General features: G+C 39.3%; 2 protein-coding genes across 10 annotated transcripts in view; both read right to left on the reverse strand.

The window, feature by feature from the left end:
- The window catches only part of LOC108972603, a 228897-nt gene that overhangs the window by 33892 nt on the left and 172656 nt on the right, over positions 1–22349 (reverse strand). For 8 of the 9 annotated variants that reach the window (XM_018939245.1, XM_018939243.1, XM_018939246.1 and 5 more), the window contains 2 exons: positions 1534–2138; positions 1246–1461 (listed from right to left, as the gene is read on the reverse strand). In XM_018939245.1, the coding sequence (XP_018794790.1) occupies positions 1246–1461; positions 1534–2138 (821 nt within the window). Of the gene's footprint in view, positions 1–1245; positions 1462–1533; positions 2139–15894; positions 16022–22349 lie in introns of those variants that run through there. The other variant, XM_018939249.1, reaches the window with a different exon arrangement.
- On the reverse strand, positions 2539–7287 carry LOC108972604. The gene is made up of 2 exons (XM_018939250.1): positions 4984–7287; positions 2539–4914 (listed from the first exon to the last, which is right to left on the reverse strand). The coding sequence occupies exons 1-2, from the start codon at positions 7285–7287 to the stop codon at positions 2596–2598; spliced, it is 4623 nt and encodes a 1540-aa protein (XP_018794795.1). The 3' UTR covers positions 2539–2595.

The following is a 22349-nucleotide window of genomic DNA, read 5'->3' on the forward strand; positions in this document are numbered from 1 at the left end:
AATAGTTTGGTAACACCCTTCGATGTGTACGTTTAGTACCTAGCTTTGCTGTCTAGCTTAAAGCTAAAATAGTTGGCAATGCCAAAACCAAAAAACAAAAGAAAGGGAACAGCTGATACTTGTGTTTGGGATGGTTGGCAATGCACCAACCAAAACAAAAGCGAAAAAAGGAGAAGGGGAACAGCTGATTTGTCACAAAATAAGGAAAACATTATTGTTATTATCTATTACCAATGATATGTACTTTAGGAAGTGAATCCTATATTATATGTAGTATACAAGTCTAATTGAGTAGACACTACTAGTTCTCACTGCTGACTCATGCAACTTCCCTATTTCGTTTTTTGATTCGACCTAACCTCTTTTTAAACTTTCCACCTCAACATTTGTGACACAATGTTTGTCAACAAAAAACACTTTTTTATTTAACTAACTATAACAGTTAGTTTATTTAACTAAAGCAGTTAGTTCATGCATGTTAGTGAAAGTACATCAACAACTAAAATGTTAATGAATTACAACAACAAGCAAGTTAAAGTAAACAAAGGACCACAATGAATTTTTGAAATTAGTAAAATAAAACTTTGCACTAATGAACATAGAATGAAGTAAATTATAGCAAAATCCGCTTACCTCTTCAACTAAAAACGGCTTATTTACAAATTTCATCTCTTCTCCTCTCACTTTTCTCCTCTTCATTTAAGCAAACAATCAATTAAATGAATCAACTCAAAATCATAATTTACAAGTAGCTAAATGAGAAATGCAACAACAATAATAATATTGTATAATAATCATAAGCTATAAAAATTTGTGGTGCTTGGTTGGTTGGTGTTGTTGGTGGTGGTGATTCCAGGTTTTTTTCAGTTTTCGAACACTACGACATATACTTTTTTGAGTGCTAAAGTGTTGTTGTTGCCGTTTTCGAAGTTTAAGTGAAACAAATAAGTCTGTGTGCACACAAAAATTTCTAGAACCAATATACAAGAGTGGCGGGGGGCGCACTAAACAACACTAAATACATGAAAACCTTGGTGTAGGTCTAATGGACGTATATAGTGCTACACACACACACACACACGTATATATATGATATTTAACGCTAGCTGCCAGGACACTACTTCCAATTTCGCTACGCTTGTGTGCTTTTGTTTTGTTTTTGTGGCTGTGTGTGTATGCGACATAGCAGCGAACGTCGTTGTTGCTGTGCTCTCGCTTCTCAACACTCTAGAGCTTTGCGCCTACCTCGAATTGGGACTCGCCGATCTGCTGCGTTGTTGTTGTTGTTGYTGCGTCTGATCATTCACATAGTGCACAATCGCCGAGGTGACCTCCTTGATGGAGCTCTGTATTTCCGGTGTGACCGGTTGCAGCTTGCCATTGTCACCGTTCGCGGTGACGCCGGCGGTCCTTTGTGTAGGCGATGTGCGTTGTTGTTGCGCGAGTAACGACGAGGCCAAGCTGTGAAGCAAACAGAGAATACACGTTAAAACCAAGATATAATGAGCGTAAAGAGAGAGAGTGCTAACTTACCGTTCATGTGGGGTGCGCTGTGAGAGCTTCTCCTGACTGCGCCAACCCAAATATGGCTGCCGGTAGGAACTTCTTATCACACTACTTTGTCCGCTAGCCACCGATATGAAACTGGAGTTGATCGGGCCGCCACGTGTGAAGGAGCCACGTTGCGACACGCTCGGCGATGTTTGTGACGAATTCAGATGCGATGTGGACCAGCGCGAGAATGCGCCTGCACCACCGCCGCCGCCGCCAGCTGCACTATAAACGCTAGTACCAGCGGTGCCATGTTGTTGCGCCGCCTGTCCGCCGTGATGACTATGCGCAGAGGGGCTGAGTAGTAGTGGACTGCGGTCGGAGCGTTGGGAGCCCAACGAACTGAGCGATGTGGTTTTCGAGTTGAGTCCCGCCCAACGGCCGGATTCTGTGGTGCGTTTGCGTGTGAAATTGCCCGGTTTGTAGGCGGTCGTATTGCCCTCCGGCGAGCGTGATGTATTCTGATTGTATTGTCGGAACCAGTCTGGTATGTTAAGGCGCTGCAGTGAAGCCTGCACACGCAGCTGGTGTTCGCTCAAGGCGGCCGGATTGTGTTCATGCGATTTCTGTAGCTCATTTTCGGGCGCCTGTAAATGGAGAGAATGCGGACGTTAGTTTTTTTGGGAACAGAAAATAATTAGAAGATCAGGAAATGGGGCATATGAATTAAATTCTTTCGAAATTTTCAAGAAATGTGTATCGACTTATGTTGCAATACGTTTTGAATCTTCTACTCAATATTTGCCTAAATGTAGGCAACATTTTTAGCGATGTCGCAAACCTAATAATAACGACTTTCAAATAATAATAAAACAAATAGTTAAATATTTTTTTTTAAACCAAAATACCCTCACCAAACCCTGTGGACCCAATCTTACAAGAAAATAAATACAATTTCTTTTAGAGGAATTCAAATTTATTAAGACATATAAATAGTGTAATAAATAAATAAGATTTCGAAACAATAATAATGAATATGGAACTAGATTTGCAATCTGGAAGGAAGTTCTCGTCGATGTATGTAATCCTCTAAGGGCACCAGACCTAGGCCACTCCTAATTCATTATTGGACTTAATCAATTCCTCTTGCTGTTTCTGCTGCTGGTCCAACAACGCATCCAATACCTTGTTCATATGTTTATCGCAGCTGGCCAAGCACATATCGGCATAGCGTGTGAGGAAGAGCATGAAGCTCTCCAGTTGTTTCATGCTGCACGCCTTAAAATCAGTTTCACGTCCAATATTATCGATAGCATGGATCATGGTGCGCAATTTGTGCATATAGAGCGGCGACTCCCTCGAGTGCGGTATGACAGCGCCGGCAATGCTCGAGTGATTCGAATAGGTCTTCATGCGTTTTTCCAAGGCCGTCAATTTGAGCTTCTGATGCTGTAGTTTCTGTAACATTTCCGGTATGGATTGTTTATGATTAGAGTCGAGTGATTTGTTCAGAGCTTTCTTTTGATCTTCTTCAAAAAGCTTATCCAGTGCTTCAAAGTCGAATTTCATATCGAAGAAGTGTTCACATTTTGTCTCATTGCTTTTACGTGGCAATATTAGATCGGCACTATCTACCGAGGATATATCGTAGTAATTGGTGCCGGTAGGCGATTCAGTGAGATAACGTAATTCGCTGTCATCATAATCGGAACCCACTACTGAGCAATCCAAATCCGATGTTTTTATAGAGCTGGCATTTGAGTTAGCAGAGTTATAGACCGAACTCGGCCAAGCGGAACGACCACGTCCCTCCAAACCACTGTTGGTACCTTGTAGACCCACAAGCATGCTGTAGCTGCTTTCCATTGAAAACTTGGCACAGGAGTCCAAGTTTTCAGGCACTCGGGAGAATTCATAGTCATCGACACCAAAACTTAACTGTGTCTTTTCGTTAATCGTTTCTTTTACGAAAGTGAACATACGTTCGATCTTCTCTGGCGCCAAATATTTGCCGTTGAATGGTACAGCCAGATCGCCAGTGGAGAACCAATAGTGTGAGCAGCCATTAATAGTGGGCAGACGATTCGATATGTCGGCCTTGTCACCCGACTTTTGTGTGGAGAATCTGTAATCATCGATGCCAAAGTGTAAATCACTTGTTTCGCTGCTCTTCTGGCTGAATATGTCATATAACAAGCGTAGACGGTCTGGCGGGTTGTAGAAGACATCCATATTAATGGTGAAGTCATCGGCACGTATCCAAAACTTGGAAGTTCTCTCTTGCTGTTCGTTGTTGTGGCTAACATTCAAATTAAAGGAGTTACCGAAGAAGCTGGTCTCCATGGAGGTGGCCGATTGGGGCGTTTGCGTTTGCGAACGATCAACATGCTCCAACGGACGATCCTCGCAAATCACTTGCATAGTTATAGAATTACGACGTGAATCCTCCATCGGATTCAGTGAACGACGACGTGCAGCAGTTAGAGTGCTGATAGGACTTAAGGACTGTTGTTGTAGTTGGCGTGCTGCGTTGTTGTTGAATGCTTGATGTGACTGGTTGGTTGTCATGCCCCGCACCGGTGTCGAAGAAAAGCCGGAGCGAGTTTGTTGCAGCGTCTTTTCCAGCTCAGTCGTGAGTTTGATGAAAAGTGGCGCAGAGCCTTTACTTCTTCGTGGTTTCGGCACAGGTGCCGCACGACGCACCGGACTCTCCATGCCATTTGAGCCAGTCTCGAAGCCGAGATCGACAAAACTATCGATAAGCTTTTGCAGCGTGTCCTCCGGTTGTGTTATATCCAAAGCTGACTTGTTATTTACAGCGCTTTTTGTTTCTACGAACTTTTCCGGCAATTGCTGTTGCTTTTCCTGCTGCGTCTTCAATGATGGTGATGACAAATTCAGCTGACGCATGCTATGTTTGCGTCTAATCTCGGGATCGCTTTCTGTTAAAGGTGACGGATCACTTTCTGTGTGAGCCGAAGGCGTGGACATAGCTGTCAGTGTATAGGCGGACCTTATTTTTTGTGGGGTGTTCAAATTATTTATGATGGTTTCGTCGTTGATAGTTTTATTTTCTTGTTGCTCCTTATTTAGCGCCTCTTGTGCTGCAACTGCCATTTCGTTGATTTGGTTTTTGGTCGGTTTATCTTCTGTTTGCTTGGGTGGTTGCATAACGTTGACGTAGACAACTTCTTCCTCCTCGTCCTCTATCTTTTCAGGCGCTTTAGCATGATCGCTCTCAGAGTCGGTAGATGACGGTACGGGACGACTCTCGATAATGCAGTTATCTTTCTTCCAGGTGAGTGTGCGGCGCAACTTCTTCTTGCGTGCTGGTTTAATGGGCTTGGCAAATTCAAAGTCGGCCGTTTTGTTGGCATAGGCCGGTTGTGCGGTTTGTTCTGGTTGTGACTCATCGCTTGTAATCTGTGGAGTTGTAAAATCGGCAGTTAGTGAAAAGGAAATATTTTCGTTTTGAGTTTTTATCGTACAAACCTTTGGTAAGCTAGAGAGTCCTGATTCACTTTCCGCTTCGGATTGCTTATCTGAAGATGTCAATGAAGAGAAGTCTTGCTCGTTTCTTTGTTCGGAGTTAGGGTTCTTAATCGAGAGATCTGCCTTGGGCGGTTGTGGCGCTTGACGTTTCACCTTTCTCTGGTTTTTCCAATTTCCGGTTTCAGCGTGAATTTCATCGCTGGAAGTGCCTGTCTTGCTGTTACTGTGTGACAGTTCCACTTCAATGATACTTTTATCGATGACTTGCTGTTCTCTGGTTTCTTTAATTATTTTCAAAGCCTTTTCAGTTTTATTTGAAATATAGCTATCACGTCTCATCACACGTGCTTCAACGCTTTCCAATTTAGCTTTAGCCTTTTCCAACAACACATGTACTTTAGATTTGGATTTAGTCGAACTTTTCGATGTATTGACTTCATCGCCATTTGCACACAAAGAATCCTCGCTGTTCTCCACTGTTGTAATATCGAAGGTGACGCCATTCTTCTCCATGATCCAGTTGTAGAACAAACGCTCCATATGCGCATTTTGAAAGATGGCCTTGGGTTGTAGGCGTTCGGCTCTAGTGCGTCGTATTTTTTTCGGTGGCCCATAAGCTTCGAAGGAGACTGAGGCGCGCATCGATTCGTTATTACGTTTCGATGAACGCTCTATCTTGCGCATATCATGTATGAATTGCAGCTCGCGTGTTTTACGTGGCAGTATGCGTGGCACCTCACGCTTAGGTGCCAGCTTATCTGGGCTTGGCTTGAGCACCACAGTCAGCGTGCTAACATGCAACTCCTCAGTCTCGACTTCCTCATTGTCAACTTCGCACCCGGTTTGCCTAGCATCGTTCGGCTGTTCATCTTGCTCTTGCAAAGATTGTAATGCAGCGGCGATGGCTGGCGGGGGTGGTGATATCGAAATGCGTCTGTTGACTGCCTCATATTCAGGTGTCTTTTGTAGCTCGGCCAGTCTCTTCAAAGCCCATGTAGATATCTTTGGTTTGGACAAATTAAATTTGGTCTCCAATTCACGTGCCAGCTCCTTAACTTTAGGTGGCTTCTGCTCACGTTCGCTGCGCTCCAACTCCTGTTGTACCGTAGCCTCCATGAGGCGTGCATGTACGCTGAACTGCGGATGCTGTTTGGCCATATCCTCAATGAATTTGTTGTACAGCAAAGCTTTATCCTTCACGGAGAGTTTGCGGAAAACATCCTCGGCGACTAAGCAAGCACTCTCGCTGTCGCTCAATGGCTTGTCGGTGTTGGTTTGGCCGGGTTTGCGTTTGAAACGTGGACTGGGCACTGGACTGGGCAGACCAGTGCGGAAAGATGGCCAACGACGGACCTTGTTGGGAGGTTTTAATATACCCAGTTTCTTAGGCGGATTTACTTGCTGCGTTTGTGTGACATCCATTTGGTTATAACCCTTCTTTTCGTTGGTATCCCGACGCATCAATTGATGAATTTTGTTATTAAACATATGCGCCATTTGTTTAACCTTCGACTTGCGCGTAGGTTTTGGCGATTTTGGGCGTAAGTTCGGCGATGGCGCTGATGGCATCGGCCGACGTAATTCCTTCACTTTTGGCGGCTTCGCTTGTGTTTTTTGGTTTGATTCGTTTACACTGTTTTGTTCGTATTTTTTACGCAATTGCTGTATGCTGCTCGTCTGCGGTGTTGGTTCTGCAGGCTGCTTACATATTCTGGGCGAGACGCGCTCTTTATACGGTGGTGGCGGCGAACCCATAGACTTGGACATTTGAGTTTGGAAATTTGCCACAGCCGCGGCAACAGTGCCGTAGCTGGGCAATTTGTTGGGTGTATCACAACGAGATGGACCCGAATCCACGTTGACATCTTCATCGAAGTAACCCATACAATCGTTTATGCTTAGTGACACGTCCAGATCGGTTACTTGTCGTGGACCTGTCGCATTCTGGTAATCTTGTGCCGTATAATAACGGTCGTCCTCTAAGGAGCACTCGTAAATCTCCTCGTAGGTCAACATAGCCTCCAGCGGTGTTGGATGACTCAATCGACGATTTATTTGACGTAACCGCTCCTGACGTTCGATATCTCTCGATATGGAAAGACAATTTTGCAAATTTTCACTATTAAATGACGACGTATTCAATAAAAGCGGTTGTTGCGAGGAATCCGCGTTTCCTTCACTAGTAATTCGTGTTGAGTTGAGCAACATATTGTTCGTTTCTATTATTTTTTCGATTTTATCTAATTCACGTTGATAAATAAGCACTTCATATGCGTGATCACGTTCTATGATTTGCTCGTTCATACTGAACTACGAGGAAGCTGCGCATGCGTTTTATATCCCTGGTGACAGCGTACTGATACATATCCGCGAAAGAAGATCACTCGATTTGGCGCGCGAAAAGGACAACAAGTAGACGAAAACGTACCGTATTCCCGAATTTCGGCCAACTTCAGCGCATATCCCAAGACGGCTTAAGCGAAACGGCGGTTATTGTCTCGCTAACGACTTAATCCGCGCACTCACACACATGCAACTGCGCGTCGGCTACCTGTCGTGCTGTGCGCCGCCGTTAAGCCGACAGGCGACGAAGCACCAGAGGCGTGTCAGCAGCGCACACCCTTCACACACCTGCTACCCGCGCGTGCTTGTTACAGCGCATACCATAAGCAATGCGCTTTCCAAGAATTTCGCTACATTTTCGGCTATGGAAATTTTGCATTCGCACATATTTTCGCGCTCGCTGTATTTGCATAACCTTGAACATGTCTGTATGCGGCGTGCAATTAATGGAAATTCTTGCACAAAATTCTAAGATTTTTGTAATTTCACTTATAAATACAGTTTGTGCCGCTTTTTGTTCCCTTTGCGCTAAAAACAGGTTTCGATACCCTTTTGAGAGCAACACCCAGAAAAGTTCATATATTTTCTCCATCATTTCAATTCAATAATCATCATGCTTGTTCATAATGGAAAATAAAAAATAGAACAGCCAAGAATACCTATGTTAAGATTTCCCAGTAGAGATTTTTCGATAGATTCGTTATTTCTATTATATTTATTATAGTCCAATATCTGTGTTTCTACAGTATTTTTTTTTTTTTACTATAACTACACATTTAGTATGTGTTTTAGTTTCGCCAGTCCGAAATGGTGGAACACTATAAACGATTCTTAGAGCTAACTCCTCCCAGATACAAATAAAGTAAATGTTGGGTTTTCCATCACCTAACCTCACCTAGTTTTCGAACACTTTCAACTCTTTAACAGCTTCGTAAAAATATTTTTGGTTAAGTTTAGCTTAAGCTTAAGTTTAGCTTAACCAAAAATATTTTCATTGCTAAATTTTCGCCGAAATTTTTTTTTTTTTTTTTTTTTGGAAAAATGTCTGCCAAAAAATCCAATTTTAAGGTTTTTTTTACATTTGTTCAAGTTCTTTGTTAAGATTTTAAATAAAAAACATGTTTTTCACTGTAGATGATGTTGTAAAGAGTTATTTTACCAACGCGGCCGCATCTTTTTTCCAATTTCAGAATTTCTTTATATAGTAGTGTATGTTGAAAAATTGGAATATATAAAAAATAATCCTTAAAGAAATATAATACAAAAGCATGAGCTTTTACATCGTCTCGTTCAGAATGAACTAGTTCGACCTAGTTCTGTTCGAACTAAGATTCTAAGTCCTGTGTCTAATATTTTTTCCAACAATTACGATAAAAGTGAACTCTCGAAACAACATTTGACAAAATTTGCATTTCAAAATTATATCAATTTTATCTTATATATCCACGTTCAGTCTAAGAGGTCTATTTTTTTTTTTCCAATCTAGAGCATTCATAGAAAGTACTGGTAGTGTATTTTTCCGAAAGTTATAGTTGGAAAGTTACAGAAGTGAGAAAGTAAGGTCTTTAGACCGCGTGACCTTCACACCAGAATTTTGAAACGTGTTTTTCTCGAAACTATATTTTTCAAACTGCCGTTTACGAATTCTTAAAAACGGTTTAATTGATTACTTTGAAATGTCATCACATATGCCTTTCGCCTCTACTTCGTATTTTGAAAAATATTTTTTTTTATAAAAAGTAGTTGCCAAAAAGGTAAAGAAATTAGGCTTTTAACGCTTCAAAGTGTTAAAAAATTTTATTTATTTCTTTGAAAAATTAAATATTTAATATTTATGAAATATTCTAATTCCAGCGTTAGCCATCTGCCTACAAATTAACACACAAATCGTCCTTTTCATTTTAGTTTAACCTGTCCGCTGGAATTATGGACGCCGTTTGACTACCTTTTTTCTTCATGTGTATGCTAAATCTCGCAATTAACTAAATATTTATGTATATATTTACATAAAAACATGCAAAATGACAGGCAAAAGATTATCGTAAAATTTTGAACGTTCTTGCTATTTAATTTCACTATAAAAAATTCCGAAAAATTTTTTAAAGAACGGCCTTCACACGGGATGATACCCTTAAGTACAGAATTTTATCTGAAATAGTACTTGAGAAATTTTCGTAAAAAATATTACGCTTTGAGTTTTAAAATATTCAATTTAAATTTTGATACATATTTGTAAAATATTGTTAAAATTTAATACAGAAATTCGTCTCATCAAGTCCTTAATACAGGAAATCCCTTGCATGAATCATTACATGATTACGCTCAAGTATTAGGCTTGCAAAAATTGTAGAACTTGCTTAGCACAATCGCTTTTAMCGTTGGGTTGTTACATATCTTTATGATGAAGCGCAATTTCATATGCCTTTTCGAGCAATCAACAAGTTCTTATTGCTGTACTTTGCTTTATTCCCAAACAATAATTTTTGCCATGAGTCAAAGTACATTTATCTGCCCATACATATACACAAGTACATAGGTACTTTGTATTCACAAATTTCTAAAGGATATTTAACTGATTTACTGTTATCATGTGAGTTGGTTGAGCGAAATGTTAGCAAATCCCAGTGCAATAAATGGTAGCCATAAAAGCTCATGAATTTTATTGATGGGTCTTTAACTACTACATACGAGTATGTAATTGCCGATGAATATAGTTCTTAGAGCACATTGGATGTGTGCCAACACTTTCTTATATTATATACTAGCAGATAACCGAGTTTTATGAGCATATTTGAGGAATCTTACTCGGTTATTTGCATGGAAGAAGTACGAACATAGATAATTTAATACAATTTATTAACAGTGTTTAATAATTATAACGAGATGGTAAGATTCTCCCAATCCATGAAGATGGAGCAGACGATATTGCCCGGTCATTAAGAAATTCGAATAGCAATTACCCGCCTGAAGAACAACAAAGCGGCAGGGGCCAAAGGATTACCAGTCCCTTAATTCCTTAATATCACATATAAAGTCTTATCGAGCGCAGTATATGAAAACTAAAGAACCCACAATCAAAAAACTGGTTGGACCTGATCAGTGTGGGTTTAGGCCAGGAAAATCTACTATATATAGATATTAAGCGAGGTTCCGAATATGGAGACGCCATATCGTGTGACTTCCTCAACCTTTTAATGGCGAAAATAATACGCGCTGCAGAGTTAAAAAGAAGATGCTATGCTCTAAGAGCATAGCTGCTGACGTACGCCGATGATATCATAGTTAAATGAATCAAGAAATAGCGGCTGCGCTGGCTAGGCCATGTTGTCCGGATGGAAAAAACACTCCATCTATGCAGATTTCCGAGTTTTATTTTTATTTATCTTCGAAAAATATCCCTGTGCAGAGAGTCTGTTTACCAGCAACAGAAAATGCCTTAAATTTCCAAATTTTTGCACACAATTATCAAATTTATTGACTCAAATGCATAATTGCTCTGTTTTCCATATAACATTGTTTGATTATGAAACACAAAGCGCCATATAAATATATATAAAGTTTTGCCTCTTTTTTTTATTTATGATAGAAATATTTATGATAGAAATAGCTAACGTGAGACCAATAAAATAAAATAAGCTCTAACTAGGCACTAAAACTAAAATGGCTTTCCTCATGTTTGCAATTTACTGAAATTTTGCTAATAAACTTAAATGGAATTGTCACATTTCCTCCAGAATTCTTTTTTTTTCATTATTTTATTTCTTTTCCAAGCCATTAGATGAAATGGATGGAAATCATGACGAAACTTAACAAAATTATAATACTTAAAAGGAATAATAGACATACAATTCTGAAAAGCTTTATATCTTCACATAATATGCAAAATAACGTAACATCATTTTCATAAGTTTACAAGTGAAGGAAAAGCGATAAAATAGAGACCACTGAAATTGAAAAAAACTTAAGTTTTGGTTACGAAATGGTTATATATATGGTTATATGTTGGTAATATTTTGGTTATATCTGACGTTCTACGGATCATTCTGAACAACATGGAATGAGAGGCTATGGGTCTGAAACCGGTTTCAATCCAGGGCTGTTTTTTATATTTTTATACATATTATACATATTTATATTTTTCTTGATCTGTTGAGTTGTAATTGCTAAGTAATAGCCGTAGATTACTAAATAATATTGAAAGTAGTTGGTTTTCAACAAGAGAAAATATATTACAAAATTGCACAGAAATTACCTCAATTACGAAACAATAATTTCGCTATATAATCGTGAATGTGTTTTCGCTAACTATATTTTCACTGAAATTTCGCCAGATCATATCCTTTGTTTCCTTGCAATAATTGTCGTTATTTCCACAATGAATGGATCAAAATTTTTTTTCCCTACCTGCTTGTAGCTCGAGATTTTGAATGGATTTATCTTAATGTCCTTCAAGGACGAATTTTCACTCATACCTTTTTTATTGTTCCTATTGTAGTGCAGTTCTATTATATTGTTCTCTAAAAAATAGTATTCATAATTACTGTTCATACAGATTTTAGACGAAAGCATCTATATTCTATGGTCAATTAAGTGATTTAAAATTACTATTTTGGGAAAGCCAAAAAATTAAGAACAGTGTTCAGAGTTTTGATATTTGTAGATAGGAAAAATCCAAGTATTTTCAACGATTGAAATTAAGAACACATGTTTTTTTATATTGATTGAAATTAGTAATGGCTAATTTGGAGGCCTGAAAGGATGATATACTTTTAAAGCATAATTAACGTATGCATAGAGTACGTGATTTCATACGCAAATGTATATTTTCATGAATATATGTATATGAATACCAAATTTTCATTCTGTACATTTTTAGTTCCGCATCATACCTAGAATATTTTTTCATTACCAAACAAACTTCTAATGAAGCCATTAAGATAAATTGAACAATTTAATACCTAATTGTACTCAAGGGCGCAATTAACTAATTGCTTAATCAATATTTAGCTGACAATAAATTTTGTAGAAAGTCCCCGAGCAATACTACGACGTCTTGTATGAGAGGAGAGAGATTTATATTTGGTGGGAGAACGAAATATTATTAATATGAAGTATGGCAGAAAAGGAAAACATTATCATTTAATCCTGTTAGAAACAGTAGCTGTTGCTACAATTAGTTCTGAATGAATCGTCATTCTTTTGCAAACTTAAATGAAAAGTCGCACAATCAGACAAGTTTCTATAATAAACAAACAAAATTGTATTAAAAAAATATTTATTTTATCCAACCGCAAGTTTTCAAAAATTAAAAAAGTGAAACACTGTTTATTCATTTTTAAATGACCCTCAACCAACAAAAGGCTCCTTGAGTTAATTTTCATTGTAATTGTCTCACCAAACTGAGCGGATCTCAAGTTAAAAATTTTGATGATTTAAAGTGCTTTTCTAATACATAAATACTTCATGTGGGTCTACATGGTAATATTGGTTAGGTTTGGAAAATGGACTGATTTTTCGTTAACTCAAAAAACCATAGAGCCAGCCATAAGTTTATTAAGGGCAGATATTAACTCTAGCCAATTCGCCGGGTTTGCAGCAAGTGTCGCAATCAAGAAGTTTCAACCCTAGTCCATGCGAAAGCTGGAAAGTGCAGGAGAAAGTGTCTAGATCTTTCCACCACACCTTCTTTCGTGCAACTTTTACAAGTTGCGTTCTCCAAAAATTTTTAGTCTCACCGTGCGAGTGCCAATGAGAGAGTGTCCAATTAGGTCAGCTCGCGCGACACCCTTATATCCAGCGCACGAGTGCACGAAGAAAAGGGAACACCTTCTAATTTCCATCAGCGAGCTCAAGGCCTGTATAGCATTGCTATCAGAGTGCATGCAAATGTTCATAAATGAAGCACATCTGCTGCTACTTTATAAGCCGCCACTTCTGCTTGACAGGCACTACGGTAGTCTGGAAGTCTAAGACAAGAAGTGATTGAGAGCTCCCGACAGAAATCTCCTTTTCCAACCTTCCTTGAGCTTGGATCCATTTGGGAAAGTGACTGCGCAACTTCTACAGCCTCACTTACATGTCTCAACGAGGTATATGAAGAAGATTCCGGTAAGAGTAGGCTCCGTGGCGCAGTGAACCAAGTTATCAGGGATGCCTTCAAAGATATAGAGAATTTCGGAATGTTTCTCTCTGGGAGAGGTTTCCCGGAGACTGATAACAATCTTTGCAGCTATAGACTTGCTGGCTATGTCCACGGGTGCTATGTGTAGAACTCAAATACAATTTTGACAAAGTTCCAGAGTCAATGCCTTTTTCGTAAAATACCCAAAGTATCACATACTTATACGTCCTTACATTCAAGAATTAATAAATATTAAAAGAAAACTAACTAACTAGAAAATAAAGCAATGATTGTCCACAGTCATGCTATGCTGGCCGCTCATACACGTTGTGGTCCTTATTTCTCAAGGTGCGCCGCCTTAGCAAGAGAAATTCCAAATGAGAAAGGGCAGACAAAAGCGATTAGAAGCAATTAAGGCGGGCGCAAGCAGTAGCGACAAAACTGGGGCGCATTTCAAAATAGTTCAAAAAGAAAGGCGAGGGAAATTTCAAGAAAAACACTTGCAGCAGCAAGAAAAGTTAGAAAGCCCAACACTAAGGTGACCAGGTGCTGGGAAAACTTTTGCAATCGTAATAAAAAGGCAGCAAAGGCAAACAACGATTTAAATAATTCCAGCAGACTAAAGAGATGTAAAGCAGACTAGAGTAAATAAGAAAAGGCATAAGCAAAAAATAAAAAAAAAAAATAGAAAACTGTTCACATAGCGGGCACAAGCGGTAGCTTAACTCGGAAAATGACATAAATATTTCCACTAAATGAATTTTCAAGTACTCAAAGTAAATGCCATTTTTGTCTGCTAAATAAACAGTTAGCATTGAGCCGGTGTCACTGTTTGTGTGTGTGTGTGAGTGGCATGTGTGCCAAGCAAAGTGGCGCAAGACAATGCGCCAAATACACACACGCACACATAGATACAACCACATCGTGCCGCTGGAAATGTCAAACTATGGGGCGGTTGATTTTTCCGTTTGGAGGCTTTTACAATATTCAAGCCCTTTTGCATTGCATACACACATGCGCACATGTGTATGTGTAGAGTGATATGAAAATGAAAGAAATCTCGACGAGAAATCGCATCAAATGAATTTTCTAGATTAAATGGGTCGCCATGTGCTTCCGAGCGGCATGCAGCACTCCAGCCGGGAAACCTCTCGGGGGGAATGGACGCGCAGGCGAAGAGGAGGCATGCAAAAGTAAGCGGCAAATATGCGAATAAGCATTTCATACAAATTTGGGTCACACATGACGACTTTGGCTTGACTCGTTGCCATTGGGCTGCTAGTGATATCCCTTCGCTTGACATTTTCTGAATTGAATGCTCAAGTGCGGGTCGCTCGCTGCGAAGCTGTCGAGTTAAGCGACTGTAAATCCCCTCACAACTGTTATTGTTTCAAATGAGGCTGTGCCATAGTAGTTTTCCTTAATGCTGCTCTGCGATTTGTTTCATTTTTCATTTCGCCAATATTTTTGTGCCTTTACTCATTCGTATTGTTTTTTTAAGCGCAATTTTTGACCTTTATGCATTGCAACATTGAACATTCGCTTAAGCGGCACTTAATCGACCTTTTTAGTTATGCCCAGAAGTCAACTGTTTGAGGTTATGTAGCAGTGTTTTTTGTGTGTCTTGGAGGTATTAATGATTAAAGCTTTGTATTTAGAATAAACTGTATTTCAAAACACTTCACAGTTGCATTTTTTATAATATGAAAGTTTATAAAAAGATATTCCGCTCCTTTTTTGTCGTTCGGTCTGTATGGCAACTATACGATATAGTTTTTTGATCTGAACGAAATGTTTTGAGATTGTAGCGATGTCTTCGCTAGTAATTTTTGTCAAATTTCCTGAATATATATTGTCAAATGAAGATATTTTTCATAGAAGGATTTCATTTGCATCGGTCCATTCGTATGACAGCTATACAATATAGTTGTCCGATCTGAACGAAATGTTGGCAGATTGCAGCGATGCCCTTATCAATTATTTGCCCCGAATTTAATGAAGATATCTTGTAGAATAAAGAAGTTTTCCATACAAGGACTGCATTTTTATAGATCAGTTTGTATGGCAGCTGTATGCTATAGTTGTCCGATCTGAACGAAATGTTGGGAGATTGTAATGATGCCTTCGCCAATAACTCATGCTAAATTTTATAAAAATATCTTGTCAAATTTAACAGTTTTCCTTCCAAGTACAAGATTTTGATCGTTCAGCTGCTATATGCTATAGTGGTCCGTTATCGGCGATACCCACATATTATTAACAAAGTGGTGAGGAAAGCACGTGTGCAAAATTTCAACTACTAAGAACTGTTATAATTATACATTAGTTATGTATGTGTCTTGTTCTGCGCCTCATTATGTTATTAGCCTTAGACTCCCATGCGTCACTGTGTGCGCTTTTGTTATGAAAAAGTATATACATATATTCATAAAGTCATTTTAAATTACCTGATTGTACTCGATCATTATTATCAGTTTTGCATTCGGCTGTTATGCGCAGAAATTTTCGTTAACCACTGTTCAAAAGCGGTGTTGTCAGACCAAATTTCGTAGTGCATTTACATTTTTTGTTGCTATTCAATTCATTTTAAAAACGCATTGCTTTTTTATAAAAAATATTATAATTTTCTATTTACTTACTGCTGGCACTTTTTACACAAATATATTTAAGAAAATCAGAATTTGAAATATTTTAAAATTAAGAATTTAAAATAATGTGAATTTCTTTTTTGTTTTCAATATTGACACGGAGTGTCTTTTTCATTGAAAATGCTCAGTTTTTGTACATTTGTTTCCTTAAACTGTTTGCTATTTCTGCACAACAAAAGTACAGTTAATTTTTACACCTCATTGGCACTTTGCACTTCGCAAATCACTTTCCCATCACTCGCCCAGAAATCACACGTGCATTATTTATCCGTTAGAAAATCAACCCGCGCGCTAAACTCGCACTCGGCAATCGTTATTGCAAATTACTTCCAGTAGACGCATATTTCTTTTATTTCCAGCATTTAACGTCATTTCTAAGTTTTCATGCCGTCATCAAGACGTTAGCCGCTCGTTTGCCCACCCACACACACAGGTCCACATCCACACACTTGTTTAAAGGCTATTAGAGAGAAGGACTGCAAATCGCATTGTGCTTGTTTTACAATTGCATTGTCGACAGAATAAAGTATTTGCGCCAAAGCTCTGACCTTTTATGTATTTGAATACTGCTCGAAGAAAACGTGGGTAGGGAATCTCTGCAGTTGTGTGAATGGCTGTAGAGTATGGCGTGGGAGTTGTATTTTGTTGGAGACAAAATGGACTTAGGACATCTAATAATAAGTTTATGAATCATATTTGTAATGTCATAAGAAAATTTAAGAGATTTAAGTTAGTTTAGATTAGATTATACTGGTCGGCTGCCACGCCTTATAAACATAGACCTGCTGATAAGCAAACTCATTTTAAGTTGAGCTGAAGTATTCCGTCATACTGGATGGCATCGCTTTTTGCGAAACTTAAGAGCCCATTGATATCTTAATATGATACTTCATCTAGTATCTTGAACCGTAAATCTCCTATTTTGATACTTCTTCTGATATCTTGAACTGGGAGGCCCCTAGATATCTCTGAAGAGTTCTAGCTAATGCGGTGCAGAAGCATATGAGGTGTGCCAATGATTCTCTCACATTTCCTGCCCAACCGGATCGCATGTGATGGCAGTAGTTTGTGATCTTTCTATAAATCAACAGCCGTCCTGCAGTCCGTTTGAGACAGTGTAGTAAAAAGCATACGAGTTTATTTTTGGGCTCTTGCACTTGATCTTGGCGATCCTGCATGTCCGTAAGGGAAGCAGGCATAAAACAATCCGAAAATAATTCAAAGTGCAATTTTGTTAAACTAATGTTGATTAAATCGACGCAGTACCCGCTGGAAGAGAAAGACCTCAACTCCGTTGGAAAGACCAGGGGGAGAATATAGCCAGGTAGTTAGAATCTCCAATTGGCGCCAAACAACGAAAAGGAAGAACGACTGGCGCGCTGTTGGAAACTCGTCTACACCAATAAGGAACAGAAGAATATTGGTTTGACTTTTAAGGGCGTCTGAGCAACTTTAGAGTACATTATTTCATAACTTGGAGGGATTATTCGAATTCTGCGGAAAACGTTGTACTGAGTTGTTTGTTTTTACTTTTTTCATTTTTGAAATGTTTTAAATCACGAAATCATCCCTTGTGCACTTGTCCGCTGTTGACAATGCTACGCTTTAAGCATTTGGTGTAACCAGAGTGTGAGACATAGGAAGTGGTGTGAATGGTGAGGAAAATTCGCGTCAAGCACAGACCTAAAGCATGACGATTCCTCAGAGACCTCGGAACTGAACTCCATTTGGCACCGCAAGGGACTCATTAGCCTACCAGACTAGCCTAATCTAAAATAAAACCACGAGATCAAATACTTATTTACTCGTAGAATGTGCTGCCGCCATCTTTTGTCCATAAAACTCCGATTTATTCGGAAATGAAGTCAAGTTTTTTCTTAAAACCTCTGTGAAAGTATACTCCATTTCTGATATCGATAATTGAAATATATACATATATGTATACAAGGGTGTCATCCATATTGATATAATAGAGCCTTTGAGACCTACTGAAGAAAGGGGGCTGAGCACAACAACAGATGAAACATAATAGAACCTTTAAGATGTACTAAAGAAAAGGGTTCTGTAACAGGTGATCGACGAAGGCCAAGAGACTACTTTAAAATACTCAAAAATATCTGGATGGCAGTGTTAGTCGGTATATCTAAGAAAACTAATAAATCATACTAAAGAAACTGGTAGAAACTTCAAATAAGATAGGAGAAGATATCAGAAAGAACTGAAGCTTTTGGATCACTCGTCATAACTAGTCGCAGAGTTCGGATGCATAAAAATCGATTCTTGACACTTTTAGAGGGATGTCATGAATAATATGATCGGAAGATTATGACTTTGAAGAAGCATTCTCCGACTCTACATCCCTTACAAACAACTTATACCAGCATGTATGACAGATTAATATTCATAATGACTAATGACTCGACAATCACGCAAACCATAAATTTGCTAAAAGATTGATTCATCACTTTTTCTCACTACAACTTGCTTTCCTCTATTTGTTTATTGCTGTGCTTTGCGCCGTCTACTACCTTAAGCGATTGACCAGCCACAAACTTCGCAAACTTCCACTCCAGCGCGTAGCAAGCAAACAATTTACTTAATAGCTGACACTAAGCTAACGCTATAACGGGTGTTTGCCACAAATTAGCGCACACGAAAACATTTAACTAATGACTAACGGCGGGCGAAGACGCGAGCGCGACGCCAACGCGCCAGCTGATTTAGTGGCCACAACTGCCGACTACAACAACGAAAACCGCGAAGTGTGTATTTATTTCAGTGCTGGAATGTCACGAAAATGTCACAACCACACCTACGCGTGGAGGCACAGGGTGGGCGCATAAGGGCTGGCGTGTAGCGCACTCGTGCGAAGGATGCTTTGAAGTGCTTTGAAGGCGAAGGATTGTGTCAGAAAGGCTACCAACAGTGCGCGGCAAACAAATGCCATGGCCACGCAGATATTTCCCAATTTAATTAAACGCATTTCCGCATTACAACACACAGTGGAAGAAGGCTAGCAACTGCGCGCTGGTAAGGGTTCGCGCTGGCAAAAGAACGCAAAGGTGTCTATGTGTGTATGCGAAGGAGTTTTTTGTTTGCCTTTTATGGCGTAATGACAGCACGTCAACATCAAGCTGCTTCGCAAGTGTATGCCTGTTGTTGTTGTAGTGAAAGTTAGCGGTGTGGCAGGCACACCTAACGCGCTGACACGCCTCTCTGCGCTAAAGCCGAGCGCTTCAGCATCATTTTTCGCGTTTTCTGCCGTAAAAACGCAGGCACTTTGCTTTAAAAACTCGTTTTATGTGTGATTGTTGTTGTTATTGTTGTTTTTGTTGTTTTATTTCATTATTTTACATTCCTGCACTGCGTTTCACTTTAGTTCGCGAACGTTTTTGCTGTGCAAGTTAAAGTTTGCTCTAGCACGCCTAAATGTATGCTACACAAATGACCTTAAAAGCGTAGAAAAATGTCACAACACAAAGCAACAACACAATATGTGGCACTGGCATTGCAACGACGCAGCGTTGCTCCAGCGCGCTCGGCCAACGCGGAAGCAGCGCCGCATGAGTGCTTAGTTGTTGGAGCAAGCGCTGGCGAAATCACCAATTTATATTTTATGGCCAAAGGCAAAAGTACAAGAAACTTTCACCACGAGCGAAAAAATCAGCGACTGATTGGTTTGGCAGTGATTTCATTCGATTCGTGTGAATTATGCATGCACACGGCCGACGATTTCCAAAAAAAAAAATATGTGTGTGTGTCACACAATTTTGCAGCAACAAAAAATGTATTAAGACTATACAGTTCGAGTGCGCATACACTTAGCTTAACATTATTTTGTTAAACTTTTTCACTGCAGCACTTGAGTATTGCATACTTTAGGGCGTTTCGCCACATTTCACATACAGAAAGCACTCGAGCACTTTTTCACACAACGAAAAACCGTACATTTTTCCGTGCTTCCGCTTTCGCAGCACAACTTTTAACACACTCCACGAAAAATACTATGAAATTTGATTATTTTTGCGACGAATTTTCACCACATACTACAAAAGCGCTTTCCCAAGCGCTGCGCTCAAGCGACGCAGTCTTCGTGGTCGTGGCCGATGCATGGATCTACGGCAAAGGCAAAGCTGGAATTATGTGATAGATACTCGCCGTGTGGCAGTTGCAAGCAGGCAAGCGAACTCGTTGGCCGAACCAAAAGCTGTGCGTATGTATGTGCGTGTGTTGCTTAGTGCAGGATATGGAGCACACTCATCCCACCGCCCACACATATACACACACGATTATCTAGTAGAACAGAAAGAAGGCAGATAACCAAATTGGAATAGCAATATCGAGTAAACGTAGTGCTTCACACACATACACAGACACATACATACATACACGTTAGGCACACATTCGGACCGTTAAACTCCCCAACACAGCGAACACCGCGAGCATTTCCTTAAAAAGCGCATACAATGAAATTTGTTGGCCCGGTCCTAGCAACTGTTGGCTGTCGTCGTGCCTGCTTGCCTGAATACACACTAACATATGCACAGAGAAATACGCCAAGGCATAGGACAACAGAGAAATACACAAAACAAAAGCGCAGAAAAAAGGAAACAAGCGAAACCTGTATATGATGAATACAGGGAGCTTTTCTATGTGCCACAACACACACACACGCATGCAACGCGTGGTGCCCAATGCAATTTACTCTAGGGCGCATCCATGAAATGAGCAATCAATAGCGCGATAGCAACAGTCGTCCGTTTGTGTAAAGTGTGTATGTGAATGCTACACAGGAGAGTGCGAAAGCTTTTGTGTTGCGTGAGAGCGTATGCCGAGCGGGAGTAAACGCGCGCGCAGGACTTGTAACAAAAGCTTGAGTGTCAATAAATGAAAGCAAAAGTGCGCTAAATGTCAGCATAAAAGGGAATAAAGTATATGTGGAGCAAAAGCTTTTAAAACAGATTCCCACAAAAAGCTTAGTAAAGCTAACTACTTCAGAGCTGATAGGCTTAGTGTTGCGAAGTTGCTATAAATTACACATGTTGCTATAAAATATGAGCTGTTATTTGCATTGAGAGGTTATGTTCACTTACAAGTTGGGAAAATACGTTTTTTTGAAACTTTTTTGTTGAACTATGCCTGCACAAGTACAAACGATTCCATACAATTGCTGTTGTTGTTTTTTATTTCATATATTTTTTATTTTATTTATTTATTTTTTTTTTATTTAAGCAATTTTGAGGAATGGCAGTCCTTGGCTGGATAAAAATCCAGGTCCGTTCCGGTTACTTAGACCCAACAGTCGTAGGAACGGCTCTGATTACTCTGATCGGTCGATTTGTATGACAGCCTTATGATATAATGAACAGATCTGAACATTTTTTTGCAGCTTATGCCTTTGAATTTGATAATAGTTCATGCCTAATTTGTTGAAGAAATCTCGCAAGATTGAAAAACTTTCCACATAAGCACTTTAATTTATGCTAAAGTAGTCCGACATCGATAGTTTCGACAACTGAGCAGCTTCTTGGAAATTTCAGAACCTAGTTCGTGTATGTAGACGTAGACGAACAGACGCATTAATTACATATATGTGACCTGGTCTACGGAAAGGGGGCTTAGGTGTCAAAAAGTCAATTTTCACTTTTTAGTTGATTTGGATGGAAGATGAGATGTTTTTTTAACAGTTGTTTCCCAGAAAACTAGTTTTCGCACGTTAGCTCCCTTTTCATAGACCAGGTCACATATATAAATTCTATTGGAACCCTTCCTTAACCTAACATACTCAGTGTCTCAGTATATAAAGACTTCAGCCGATCTCCAAGAGGACCACCAAATCGCTCCCATGACAGTCGGGTCTACGTAGCCTTAACGGATCCGGATTTTTATCCGACTAAGGACTGTCAACTCGGCAGAATTCTGCTACTACAATAGGACCATCGAAAACAAGTATCTGATGGTAAGAAACAATTTCTGAAATCAAAAGTCCAGAACATTTATGGTAACCATAGATGAATACCAGTTATGATCGCAGGAAAATCAAAATTTTGATTTTTGACGAAATTATGTCTTTCTAAAGAAATAAAACCTTGAGAATGGCTTAAAAAGTCTAAATTATTAAAAAAAAATTGTATGTCTTAGATAATTACCCGTAAATATATTAAAGAGAGCCGTGTGTCTGCATTATACATTTTTTTCTTAAAGCATTGTGACCAATTCATATAAAAAATGCAAGCCGTCCTTGAAAGTTTGCT

The sequence above is a fragment of the Bactrocera latifrons genome, unplaced genomic scaffold (assembly GCF_001853355.1).
Source record: "Bactrocera latifrons isolate USDA-ARS-PBARC rearing strain unplaced genomic scaffold, ASM185335v1 scaffold_41, whole genome shotgun sequence".
NCBI lineage: Eukaryota > Metazoa > Arthropoda > Insecta > Diptera > Tephritidae > Bactrocera > Bactrocera latifrons.